The 13,694-nt window shown below is 32.3% G+C and overlaps 5 protein-coding genes and 2 pseudogenes across 7 annotated transcripts, besides 6 other annotated features; 3 read left to right on the top strand and 4 right to left on the bottom strand.

Annotated features, from left to right (window-relative positions):
- Positions 1–390: part of a mobile genetic element that runs on past the window's edge.
- A 2,097-nt stretch (positions 391–2,487) lies between these two features.
- Positions 2,488–3,164, top strand: TVAGG3_0201900 (SRY (sex determining region Y)-box family; the record flags this gene model as incomplete). The annotated part of the gene is made up of 1 exon (XM_001327384.2): positions 2,493–3,137. One exon carries the CDS (start codon positions 2,493–2,495, stop codon positions 3,135–3,137), a length of 645 nt encoding a protein of 214 aa, XP_001327419.1.
- Positions 3,165–3,482: 318 nt separating this feature from the next.
- On the bottom strand, positions 3,483–4,253 carry TVAGG3_0201910 (cysteine S-palmitoyltransferase protein; the record flags this gene model as incomplete). The annotated part of the gene is made up of 1 exon (XM_001327383.1): positions 3,483–4,253. One exon carries the CDS (start codon positions 4,251–4,253, stop codon positions 3,483–3,485), a length of 771 nt encoding a protein of 256 aa, XP_001327418.1.
- A 341-nt stretch (positions 4,254–4,594) lies between these two features.
- TVAGG3_0201920 (cAMP-dependent protein kinase protein) lies at positions 4,595–5,509 on the bottom strand (the record flags this gene model as incomplete). The annotated part of the gene is made up of 1 exon (XM_001327382.1): positions 4,595–5,509. One exon carries the CDS (start codon positions 5,507–5,509, stop codon positions 4,595–4,597), a length of 915 nt encoding a protein of 304 aa, XP_001327417.1.
- A 563-nt stretch (positions 5,510–6,072) lies between these two features.
- Positions 6,073–7,063: a mobile genetic element.
- A 269-nt stretch (positions 7,064–7,332) lies between these two features.
- Positions 7,333–7,354: a terminal%2Cinverted (terminal inverted repeat of Kolobok-1_TV transposon ID:TVAGG3_0201940).
- Positions 7,333–9,919: a mobile genetic element.
- TVAGG3_0201950 (zebrafish ch211-108c17.2-related family) lies at positions 8,653–9,333 on the top strand (the record flags this gene model as incomplete). Its single annotated transcript, XM_051226315.1, has 1 exon — positions 8,653–9,333. A coding segment is annotated over one exon (681 nt), but the record flags the coding sequence as incomplete, so codon positions are not given.
- Positions 9,918–10,607: a terminal%2Cinverted (terminal inverted repeat of Maverick-1C transposon ID:TVAGG3_0201960).
- Positions 9,918–13,694: part of a mobile genetic element that runs on past the window's edge.
- Positions 10,883–11,075, bottom strand: TVAGG3_0201970 (annotated as a pseudogene). Its single transcript has one exon. A coding segment is annotated over exon 1 (193 nt).
- Positions 13,042–13,382, bottom strand: TVAGG3_0201980 (uncharacterized protein; the record flags this gene model as incomplete). Its single annotated transcript, XM_051226316.1, has 1 exon — positions 13,042–13,382. A coding segment is annotated over one exon (341 nt), but the record flags the coding sequence as incomplete, so codon positions are not given.
- TVAGG3_0201990 lies at positions 13,427–13,682 on the top strand (annotated as a pseudogene). Its single transcript has one exon. A coding segment is annotated over exon 1 (256 nt).

Below are 13,694 nucleotides of genomic sequence, written 5' to 3' on the forward strand. Positions count from 1 at the left end.
AGTAATTCCTCAATAAAGTGCCAAAACCCTATTAAAATATATGAACATTTTCAACATTTTAATGTTTTTATTTAAAAATTTGTTGGAATATGAGCTTCAAACAATTATTATGTAAATAAAAATAATTAAATATATGTATTTATTCGTATTACAACCGTAGTAAGTCGATTCTTCCTTTCTTCTACTGAGATTTGAATTTGATTTCGAATTGTAAAGAGATTCAAAGGGAAAATACTAGCGGATAAAAACTACCTCCATGAAAGGGTCATAATGGACTCAAGTTGTATTTTTTGATATTTTTTGCTTTTCGAGCCTAAATAGGTAGCCAAGATAATGCCTAAAAATAAGGTTCTAAATTCTGAAGTTTACATGATCCTCTCGTGTGCACCCTTAAAACGCCGTTGCTTACAATTTTCAATGTGAACAAAATTCTTTCGACATCGACAGAATCCATTTTTGATTTTACACATTCAGCAAGATAGAGAATATGAATCTCGTTTATTTATTGCCGATAAATCTAAGAGAATTCAATTGTTGATTTTTGAATTGATTTGTTTCTTATCAGAATAAGGTAATGACATTATGGTATTTATAGACTATACAAAATATGATGGTAGGCCAAAAGCTAGCTTTCTATTTCAATATTACGGGTCATTGTAATGTTTGAGTAGTAAAACATATCTTCGAAACTGAAGAAAATTATTATAAATGAGGGAAAATTGCATTTACATTATTAATCGCATACTTATTCTAAAAATATTTTTCAAAACTATGAAATTCATTTTCTAAATGAGTTTCCTCAGAGAGTTATTCATTCTTATATAACGTAAATATACATCTTTAAGTTAATTGATTAAATTTTATTTTCTCTTCGAGATCTCATATTTCCTCAGGAATTAATATAAATAAAGACTTATCACATTATATAATGTAATATATTTCGTGTAAATATTAATTAGACATCTCAATTGGTCATTGAACTATTAACCAAAACACAAATTTCGGGTTGAAATAATCTCAGATTAATACACTTGTGAATTGATAATGAGTTCTCAGATAAGTTCATGTAGATACTCGTAAGCTCTATATATATTGATTAAATAAAGAAAAAAGGAAAATTCATATATTCAATCTAAGAGAGAGTTATGAACAAATGATGTGGATTTACATAATGAATTAATTCTAATTTCATCGGTATTCTTGAATCGATTAATCAAATTGAAAAATTGTATTTTTAATTTCGAGTATTTTAGAGTTCTCATGCGAATGAACGTTAGGTATAAAGCTAATACAATCTATATCGATGATTAATTAGTACAACTATTGTTGGAAAATTCATTTGGATTTTGAAATAAACGAAGAAATAATGAATAGTCTCGTTGATGATTCTTATTTCGTTGTCTTTATCCAATACCGAATCACTATACATACTTTATTCCCAAGGATAATCAAAAGAGATGCATTCTTTTTTAACCATGAGTTTATACTCAAAATGTCACTTTTTGAAAAGGGAACTCAAAAGATCCTGAAGAGACATTGAAAATCGAGAGTGTTTTGAACTTTTGAATTCCCAAAGGACCATATGATCGCTCATGACTAACTCACTATATTCTTCGATCCAAATATAATAAAATTAAAATCTTTCCCATAAATGTGCCTCATTTGAGAATTATTTTCTTTAATTCCTTTGGAAACTATGTGAGCAGTATGCATTGGTTATAACACATACATATTTGCCGAAATATATTCAAAATTTGATATTTCTCCAAAATCAATTTGAAATCTTGGTAAATATTAAAGTATGTTCGTTGTGCACTTCAGGAAATATACATTTCTGATATTCAGTATTGATAGCATAATAGAAATACTTTGAATGTTTCCTTGAATTGGGTTGAGAGAGAGCTGAATTATAATTTTTTGAGATCATTATATTTTTGAGAAAAATAGCTTCCAAATATATCAGTATATATCACAGAATCGGAATTGTGGAATTATAAATGTGAAACATTTTAAAAGGGGTGTGAAAAATTCTGTTGCCAATGCAAAATCTTTGAGATATCCAAAGAATTTTTCAAGTATACACAGAATCAAATACATTGTAATACACCGATGAGGTTTTTGCTAAACATGACGGGGACAATTTTACGCCATCGTAAAGTGAGGTGTTCAATATTGAGAGATTTTTCAATTATATTGATAGTATTCTATCACCGATCTCAACGAGATTATATTAAAGATATTTTCATGAAAATGGTCAGCAAAAAATTTTTATAGTTCTTGAAAAAGTTCAGAATAAAGGGTAAAAACTGAAAATAAACAGTGAAAAACTAGTGAAATAAGTTGCCTTAAATATGACTAATTTAATGCACAAGATATATGGTAAATATACGATTCCATTCAATCTAAATTGACGAAAAATCCTCTAAAATTGAATGACGATAAACTTTTGGCGGGTTTTTTCAGACGTTTTAACGGTTTGCCATTTCAATTAAATGTTTGCTCAAAATGGAATGGATGGATCTGCGAACCAATGGCAAATGTCGCAGATCCAACCAGTGCCACAGAACGATGCAGGTGACGCCCAAGACATGGAGGAGGGTGACAACGCTCACCGCCCACCAAACGCCTTCATTCTCTATTCCCAGGCTATGAGAACCCAGGCAAGACAGGAGAACCCATCGCTCTCCAACACAGAGGTCTCCCGTCTCCTCGGCAAGATGTGGAAGGAAGTACCAAACGAGATCAAGCTCCAGTACAAGCAGAAGGCCGCTGCCATGCAAGAAGAGTTCAAGCGTGAGCACCCAGACTACACATACAGAAAAGCCCGCAGGAAACGTGCTCTCAACGAGCTCCTCACCAAGAGCTCCACTGGATTCCCAGGTTTCCCAATTGGAAACGCTCAGTACCCAGCTGGTGATATGAGCCAGTTCCAGGGTATGCCACCAGCTGCCCAGAACTTCAACATGGGATTCCCACAGCAACCAGCAGACCAGAACGCTAACAACAACTTTATGAACCAGTCTATGATGCCAATGTCCTCCATGAATCTTCATGGCATGCCAAACCCATCTCTCATGCAAATCGGAAATATCGCTCAAATCCCCCAGACAGGAATATATCCATTCAATCCTAAATGAACTGTAAAAACCTGATTTATTATTTTTAACTATAGATCTTTTTATTCCACATCTCTTCTGGTTTGAACTTCTTATTTTTTGAAACCAAATTTTCCATTTTCTGACTTAATCCTAAAATTTGTTTACAGTCCCAAGTGAACGAAACAAATCAGAGAAGAACAAAATGAAAAAGTCTGTATCTTATTCAATCTCGGTGTTGCTATTTATAATATAGTAATGAGTCGGGCATTAACTCTTTTCTGAAGAAGCATTTATATTGCCTGTATTGTTTCATCAAATAAAGAAGAAATAAAAAATTTATCAGTGAATTTTAGTATAAATAATAACAACAATTATATAAGTATTCTATAATAGCATCAAAGGTTCATCAAATTCCCATTCCACGTCAGGCCAGGCGAGCTTTGTGGACTTTCTTTGTAATGGAATGAAATATTGATAAATGTGTTGACCAAATGATGACACATAGTCAGATAATGAGATTTGTCCTTTTTGTGTTTCGTTAAAGTTAGTGCAAAGGAAAATTCCCGTAAAACAAAACATCATGACGGCAATAACGAGGCCATACACTCCAGTAATTAATGAAATAATGCTAATATCAGAGTTTTCTTTGGTTATAACGCATGAAATAATAGAATAGATTCCGCAAACGGTCGAAAGTAGTCCTGCATAGAAAAACCCTAGTACAAATGCCTTAAAGTTCCTATCTGCAACACAATTAACTATGACTCCGCAATGATGATCATTTCGTAAAACGCAAGTTTTGCAATCGTCGCAATGTACAGAGCCTTTAGGCATTGGTAGTCCACACTTACTACAAATTTTGAGATGTTGGAGATTTTTCGGTATATCGCCACGTTGAATTTGTTTCAACAAGCCTCTTTCTTGTAAATCTGTTTTAATATATCCTGGATCGCCATATGCTGCAGTAAGCCAAGACCAAATCCACATGAAATAAGTCAATGCTAAAATGGCTACGTGAATATAGTGGATATGACTCGAATAATATGTGTAAATATCAGGAATTGATTTAAAAAGAGTTGCTAGTGCCAGAAGTGTTCCAATAGAAATAATTAATCCATTTGAAAAAACCTTATAGCACTGATCTTTTGAACTCATATTATGAATATTCGGATAAAAGTGGGGGAAGCACCATGAAAAACCCTATTTTTGATTTCGAATTGTCGTTAAAGTCGGCATGGTCCGAGTGTAATAATATTAACCAACAAGAGACTAATTGATTTATATGTTTTTTGGCTAAATATTTGAACTCCTGATGAAAAGAATTTGAAAAACCCGCGTACATCCTTCACATTTCACTAAAATAGAACGTTTAACAAGTGTACAAACATTTTTGCAGAGGAATTCCGCGATGAATGGATAATAAAAATTATTTTTCAATTTTGATAGCATGAAAAATCATATATATAATTTATTCATTAAAAAACAAAATAAACAAATCAAACAGAATTGAAATATGACTTAACTTCGGCGTAGCTATTTAGATGAACAGGTCTAACCTTAGCACGTCTACGAATAGCGACTTCAACGCATGTTTTATTAACTTCTAGTGATTTCCTCTGGAGTTTAATTGTAACTAAACCGAAAACTTTGCGAACGTCCTCAAGAGTAGCTCTAATATTTGGATCAGTCTGGAAAAGATTGATTAATATATCTGCATGAAGCATGTCTTCATTGAACTGGAATATGGATTTGATATTCTCTACGCTGGCCATATATTCTTCAGCATTTGTAAATTCTTTGCATGGATAAGTGCCATTTACCATATAAAACAGGATAATTCCGATTGACCACATGTCTGCTGCCTTCGGGTTGAACGGAATTCCTTGAACAATCTCTGGAGCTGGAAATTGCGTTGTTATTGAAAATCTGGTGCAGTAACGCTTTGGAATTAGCATCGCATGTTGGAAGTCAACGAACTTGATCATTCCGTATTTGTCAATAAAAATTGTTTTTGGAGAAAGATTTCCAATATAGATTCCATAAGAAGAACAATGTTCCAGAGCACATAAAATTTGAAGAGAATACATTCTAATCTGTTCTTTTGGTATTACACCAATCTTTTCTAATGATACAGGCATGAAATGTTCTAAAATTGTAAAATTAAATTGTTTCTCTTGGAATTTTTCGAAAACTTTGATGATGTTTTTGTGTGAGATACGTGAGAGGATCTTGTTTTCGATTTCAAAGATTTTCGGGGACTCGGTAATCTTGCAAACGAAAAATTGGTTATGTTGTCTATGTTGTACTTCGATGTATGTATTTTGTCCTATGCTAAACATGGGCTTAATGACATTGTAGGAATGATCATTAAGGACTTGGGTTAATTCAGACATCATTTTCAAGCAAGACATTTTGGGATTTTTAATTTAAGAAATTTTTGAAAACTGAAACGATTAATTTTTGAATAATATATTGGATATTTTGAGATGTTTATGTGAAAGTTGGAAATGGTCCAAAAATTCGTAAACATGTTGGAAATTATATAATGATTAGTATAGAGAAACTTTTTTTATTTGAAATTTACGTCAGTCAGAAAGTGACAATTTAATAATTTAATAAATTTGAACAGTGATATTATCCTGAAGACATTTCTGATGAAGAAGTAATTGTGAGGTATCTCAATAGATTTTATGTGTGTGAACATTATTTTGTGGATAAATATTATTAGTAATGAATTGCATTCATATTGATTTAACCTCGACCATTTTGCGAGAGGATAAGCATTCAAAAAATAAAGCTAAATCAAATTTTTAATAAAGTGATTTCAACTTTCTATTGTCTTCAATTTGAATAATGTTGAAAGAAAAGGATATGTTAGCATCATATAAGAATATTTTCCGGAATTTAACTTTTTATCAAACTGTAAAATTTGTTTGATAATTTAAATTTATTATCATGACTTTTTCATCATTAAGGGTGCACCCGCATGTACATTTATTTGAGAGTAGGAGGATTACCCTCTCAATTTTGAACGCTTCGTTAGCGCAATATCTCGATGAATATTGTATTAAAATTGAATTTGCCCATACCAATATATCTGATACAATATCCTTAAGTTTTACTAAAAAGAATTTTTTAAAATCCCTGCAGATTCGGGATTTTTAAATTTTTTGATTTTTTTCGAAAATTTTTCGAAAAAAAAATATTTTCAGAAGAGCCTTAACGGCTAAGTTTTATGTTTAATGTTGAGTATCAAAAAGAATGGGCATCTGATATAGCCATCATATATCCCAGAAGCAAATAAAAATTCTGACTTTTTAAGCATAAAAAAATGAAATTTTATTTTTTGCAAAAAACAGGCCACCCGGATGTACGTTTATTTGAGAGGAGGAGGATTAAATTTTTGAAAGCAGTAAAATTTGTAAATATTCTAGTTATATAATAATATGTATTATTTTAAAAAATAAAAAATTAAAGCACGTTAAAATTTTTTTTGATGAATTTTTACAAAAGCTACTTAGGATTATGCAAAATATAGTAATTAAACATAAATTTCAAATCAGATTTTACTTATGATAAATATTTTAAATTTCCGAAAATTAAGTTCAGATCGACTCGATACGTTGTAATTACTAAATAAGGTGCCAAAAACCTATTAAACAGTATCAAAACTATCAAGATTGTAATGTTTTTGAAGAAAAATTTATAGAATTATGGACTTCAAACAGATATTATGTAAATAAAAATAACATAATGAATTTATTTATTCGTATAATAGCAGTAATAAGTCGATTATTCACGTCTACTTCTGAGATTTGAATTTAATTTCGACAGAAAAAGAGATTCAAGAGGAAAATACTAGGGGATACAAACAGCCACCATGACAGGATTATTATGGAGCCAAGTTATTGCTTAAAAATTAAGGTTCTAAATTCTGAAGTTTACATGATCCTCCCGGGCGCACCCTTAACAGTATAATAAAATTAATCAAAATTATTTTAATTTTCATTCAATTGTGGGAAAAAACAATTAGTAATAATAAATGCACTATTATCTGGAGTTTATTAATAAAAATTGAATTCAAAAATAAGATTGGTGAATTATTGGGCGATATCCATGATTATAAAACTAATTTATATATTTTTTAATTTTTCAAATTTATCTGATTTGAAAGAATCTTTTTTGAATTGAAGATATAAGTATATTTTTATATACTCATATCTCGACGTTTTAAGGGTATAGTCCACTAAAAATTTTTAAGTTTTGACAATGAAAATAAGCTCTGTGACCATGTAAATATATATCTATGCAAAACGAGAGGTTATGCCATAATTTTTTTTAGTTATCAAATTTTCCTTTTTTTGAGAGAGGTCTCTCAATAATTTGAGAAGAATCTTTGATATAAAGAGATACACATTTGTAGAACGAAGTAAGTGTTTTCCAAACATTTTATATGTTCATCCTGTATAACAATATAAAGCTGCATAGTGCCATCTTGTGCGTTTGCTATTTTATGTACTTTTCATTGAGATAATCCCTCTTCTCGGGTGATTTTAACAGTCAACTCAATTTTAAAATAAAGATTTCATCAAAATGATTTCGAAATTCGGATATTGATTATATAAATAGCACTGTTAACATATTTTGGATGAGTAAAAAATACCTTGTTTTGTATGCATTGAGTACACCTTTATTTTTGATTAAAACTATAAAATTTTTATTCCTTATATAATAAATAGTATATGTTACATAAACATGAAATTCAATAGCATTCAATTTTGGATTTTTTAGATTTGGTAAATTTTAGAAGAAATAAAATCAGCAATCAAAATAAAGAAACTTTTTTTGTATCTTCTATGATTACCTTTTGGTACTAAATTTTGCATTAATAAGTAAATTATCTGTATTATTCTGTGAGCACAAGCCCTCAGTTATGCTGGTAGTGAATGATGAATCGTCATTTTGCGAAGAGAACGCGATTATTAAGGTAATTTTGAGAATTGTCTTGAATTATTTAAAATTAAAGTTAATTGAATAGGTAGGATAACTAGCCTTTGCTAAATTTGTATAATTTGACCTTATTCTAGTTGGATCTGAGAATATTTTGCTGAAATAATAAATTATATCGCCGATTTATGAAAATTTCTCTGATGGGACCGACTCGCTGAAACGTATTAGTGTTAATGGTAACTTGTCTGAATTTTCAAATTTTTTTCGAAATCCAAAAAATCACAAACAAAAGCATCAAAATTAGATTTGCATTTAAGGTTTTCATTTTTTTTTGGAAAATAAAAATATTTTTCCCCAATAAAGTTTATTTTTACTTTTGAGAGGAATAGAAACGTTATTTTGGAATTTTGAAACGACAGAAATGTTCCATTTTTAATGTAGATTCTAAAATGGGGTCAAATTTTTGATTGAACCGTTATCCATTGAAAAACCTCGATTTTAAAATGTTATTCCAAAATATTCATCTAATGATATAGTATATATTTATTAATTATTACTTTTTATTCAATTTTCACTTTTGGCGGGATTTCATTTTTTTTGTTGTATGGGCCATATTGTTCACCCAAAACGGAAAACAAAGGCAATGCATAACATTTTACTCCACGAACGTCGTCGACTCTCAGCGCGACAGATGCTTGGTGCTTGCATAATGACCGGAATGCCATATACAAAAGGTGCTCGCTTTCTTTCTCTTTGTGGAACTAAGCCCCCTGTGAAGAGTGGTGTCATGAGACAACAGAGATTTTGTGACGATAAGATTAGAAGACTTAAAAGTATTTCCCTAATGCTGTCGAGAAAGTCCTTCAGTGGTTACTTATCCATTGATGCAAGATGGACGCACAGGCGAAACTCGCCAAGTTGTACAGTAACTGCGCTCGATGCTGTCACAAAAAGAGTTCTTGCATGCGTGAACATCAACCATATTGGTGGAAACAGACAGCATGCTCAGTATTCCGGAGCTTCCAACAATATGGAAAGTGCTGGAACTCGAATCATCTTGAAGCAATTAAAGAAATACAATATCTTGAAAGATGTTAAAGAGATTATTAAAGACCGAGATAACAAAAGTGTCTCTGTCTTTAAAGAATTTGGCGTCTCTCATCTTGAAAGATTCGATCCAGGTCATGTATCAAAAAATATCTCAAAAGATTTTACAAAGTTCTCAGCTTCTCATAAGACAGTTGAAGTTTTCAACGACAAGACTCAGAAGATTGAAAAAATAGAGAGACCTTTCTGGGGTCTGAATGCAAGCCTAAGTATGTGGCTTTGGTCATGTTTTGCCGAAGAAAATATTGACAAACGTACGAAAATGTGGGAGAATTGTGTCTACCATTACGTAGGCAATCATTCTTTTTGCGAACCGCACAATTACAAATGCTTTGAATGGCAAAAAGATGTCAATTCGATCCAACTTCAATTCATGCTCTATGACTGGGTTCACAAATGGACACCCATAGTTTCCAAAGTTTCTTCCATTGGATCTACCTGCATGAATGAAGCGTTTAACTCCAAAATTGCATGCTATTTGGACAAATCAAGAGCCTGGAAGAACATTAACATTAGAGTTAACGTTGCAATCTTAGAATGGAATGATCCAGAGCATTTTCTCGGAGATATACAAAAAGCATTACATCTTTCCCCACTTCCAGAAGATTGTGTCAAATCATTTGAAGAGAATTGTTACTCCAAAATGATATTGAAACAAAAAACTGTTACAAAAGGTTCTAAAAAACAGAACAAATACAAAAAATCCATTCAGAGTGTACCAGGAGGAGATTATCAAGTTTTCAAGTCCGAATGGGAATCAGAAGTTAGTATGGTTATCTTGGGTATGGTGGCACTGCGTTCCACCTTACCCAAGATAATGGTTTGACACTTTACAAAACCGTTAACGTATATTTTACAACACAAACGACAACACTAACTTAACCTTAAATATTTACAAAACCACCACCCACTTCACTTCACTAACGAACTCACTAATGTAAAAAATAAACGTTCTCACTATCGTTCTCACTAACGACTTCACTAATGTTCTCATAAATTTTCCTCAATATCTTCATCATCAGTGTTAACCCTATTGTAGTCATACTTGAAGCCATAAACTTTCTCTAACTTCTTAACGTACAATTTACATAACTTACCTTCGTCATCGTATGGTTTAATGATATAACTATTTCTATCTTTATACACAGTCAATGAAAAGTCAACTGGTCTCGGATGTATTTGAAAGAACATGTTATGCTCAGGAAGGAAGAATAAATGTTTAAATGTATGTTTGTTATACTGTGGAATTCGAATGAGTTGCTTTTGTTCTGTCATTTACATCCAAATAAAAATTTTCAGTAAAATAAAAATAAACTTAAAAATTAATGATATCACCACTCCCACACGTATGAAAACATAGCGCAAAAATATATTTAGGTGAAGTGGTGAGATCTCACCTGTTTTTTCACCTGTTTTTTCACCCTGTTGAATTCATTGTTTTATAACTCTCTTCCTTTCTCCAACTCTTCTAACTTCTTCTTAAGTTCAGCAATGTTGTCCTCATGAAGTTTAATCTTTCTCAAAATTCCTTCTTTATCTAATGGTTGCTTTATCTTTCTAAACTGAACTCTACCATCCTTCATAGTATGAATGTAAAAACCTTCTGGAATAGTTCCTGATTTAATGTATTCTACCAAAAACTTTTGTTTCATTGCTTCAGTGACTTTATTTGTCATTTCAATCAAATAAAAATTTTAATATTAAATAAAAATAACGTTATTTTTTCAGTAAGGAAACGCAGGAGTTTTACGATTTATTTGAGGAGTAGGTTCTGGTTTAAATGTTGGAGTCGGTTTAGGAGTTGACTTTTGAACAGGAGTTTGTACTTCCATAGGTTCAGGAGTCATTGAAGGTTTTGCTTGTGAAGGCGTTGGAGTTTGTTTAACTTCAGCTACTTCAGTATTATTTACAACATTTGCTTTATTTCTTTTCAACATCATAACTGCTCCTGCTGTAGCTAGCAAACCTAGTGGGAGACCATATTTTATATAAGGACTTGACCAAATGCTATTTTTGACAGGAGCTGGTGGAACACCTAACCTTGGTGAGACTGCTCTTTGCCATTGTGCAGCTCGTAAGAAATATTCAATAGGTGCTCCATAATCGTTTGGTAAAGTTTGTTTCACAGATGGTGAAGGTTCACGAGAGCTTGATGAAGAACTCATTTATAAGCTTTAAAAATAAACGTTCATCCTTTATTCCTCACTGTCGTCCGTAGCTAAGTTATAGTCATCTAATCTTATTATTGGGATTCCATTAGCACGCACCTGAATGGCAAAGCAACAATCCCTCATAAATCCAATAAGTGGCTTTGGTACATTTTCAGTTGCTAGTTCAATAGGTCCTTTAACAGACAATTTGTATGTTATTGGAGCAGTAGATGTTTGACCTTGCTGGAAGCAAAAGTCCACTTCTGTTGGAAAACCACATAAGAAATGTGTGTTGTCATAGCTATCCCATTTATGTTCCACACTACCATCATCCACCAATGACCTCATAACATCTTCATTAAATCCTATCATATCATTGTTTGTATTGCAAGCGTTCGCAACCATTTCATAAAATACAGGTCCATATGATTTTTCAGGTTCTGCAGGCATATTTCCATAAGCTCCCATGGAAAGCTGAAGATATTTAAACTTAGGGTTCTCAAAATTAACATAATAGTTGTCTTTCTTTCTAAATAGTGCCCAAATACTTTTAACATTAATAGGCGTATAAGCTGCTGTAAATGTTGCACTTGAACTATCTGTATTCTTTGAGAATGAACCGTCCATAGGAATCCAATCCATAACTTTAACAGGAAAACATAAAGCCTCGTTTGTATAATGTTCTACAAGTTCTGTATAAATGTTAGGGTCTAAAGAGAATGACTTTGGATGAATGAAACATTCATTAAAATCCATCTTTGTTCGAAATAGTTGCTGGGTTACAGTTGTAATAGTAACTGTTCCACTAGCTTCTACTGCCTTCGTTATCATAGTGAATGGTTCATTCCATGGAACAAATTTATTTGTCGGTGGATTTGAATCTGAAGCAAATGCAACTTTAAGAGTTGGATTGAAAGCAATGATATCATTTACAGATATAGATGTGCATTGTAAGGCGTCGCTACTGAACTTTACTTTAAGCTGAATGTTTCCTGCAAAAGCTGGAATAAATCGAATAGCTTCTAATGGAAGGAATCTTCTAACAGGAATTCTTAAACGAAGCTTAAAATCAAATGATTTTCCTGCTGTAATTGGACCACTAACAATTTGTCCTGTTCTGCATGTTCCCGAATGACTCCATACATCTTCATGTCGAGTCTTTGAGAAAACATCTACTTTCTTTATTTGTTCGGTAGTTTGTGAGTTTGAAGTTATATATGCTTCTTCTCTTGCGTTGTCTTGAGAATATACGATACGGCCATTTGCAAGGATTTGATATCCAGCAACTGCATAGAAAGCGTCATCGAAACCAATCCAAATCCTGGTGGGTTTGTTTTATTGGAACCTGAACCAATTTTTTATCTACAATAAATTGACCTTCCATTTTATACGTAATGAATGTATTGTAAAGGTCCAACATATTTTCACCAGGAGGTGAGAGATTGAATGTTACCCATGTGTTATCTTTAGCAGTTCCAGGTTGTGATGGAATCTTTGCGTCAGAATATTTTCTATTAGTGTCACCAATTTGAACTGCATTGTCTATGATATCGAAATATGAGCGAATCTGATGAATATGCTCTGCTGGAGTAAATTCGTTTAACTGTTCGTTCTGCATGTATTTACTTCGATAAAAATATCTATTTACTTCATTATTCTCACTCTTCTTCTTGGCATTCGTGGTGGATTGTTTCTTGACATTTTCAATGAACTGTACATTCTCTTTTGTCTCAACTTCTTTCACTGGTGGGTCAGGGTTCTTTGACTCGGTTTGTTTTTCAATGAAATTCACGAACTTTGCAATAAGCTCTTGGTTCGTTATTGAAAGTACATCTGGCTTCTTTTCTTCTGGTTCTATTGACTTTTCAGTTTGAATAGAAGGCTTAACATGGGCTTCGTGGGCTTCGCCCTTGCCATACACCTTAATACTGTCGCTTTCTGCATTCGTTAATGGAACCTTTCTTTTTCTTACGTATATTTTACCATCTTTACTCTGACTTACGTAATAGAAAGGATGTTGTATTCCTCTTGCGTCATTTAATATAATAGACTCTCGCTCTGATTTTGACAAGCTCATTTTACATCGGTTAAAGTTTTAATTTTGTTTTTATCTGCAGTCAAATGACTCAGACAAGCCCTACGAAAGACCCAAGGGGTCATAGATGTTGAAGCATTGAAGAAAGAAATTCATGAGCAAATTTTATCCGAACTGAAGGAACAAAAACAAGAACAAAAGCCAGAGAGACCAAAGAGAAAACTTAGTGAAAAACAACTTGCTGCATTAGCTGCTGGAAGACAAAAGAACCCAAGACTACTGGCGAAAAAAGCTAGAGAAGAAGTTGAAGCAAAAGCTAAAGAAGCTGAAGCAAAGAAAGAGTAAATGGTTTAT

The sequence above is a fragment of the Trichomonas vaginalis genome, chromosome IV (genome assembly GCF_026262505.1).
Source record: "Trichomonas vaginalis G3 chromosome IV, whole genome shotgun sequence".
In the NCBI taxonomy this organism is placed as follows: Eukaryota; Parabasalia; order Trichomonadida; family Trichomonadidae; genus Trichomonas; species Trichomonas vaginalis.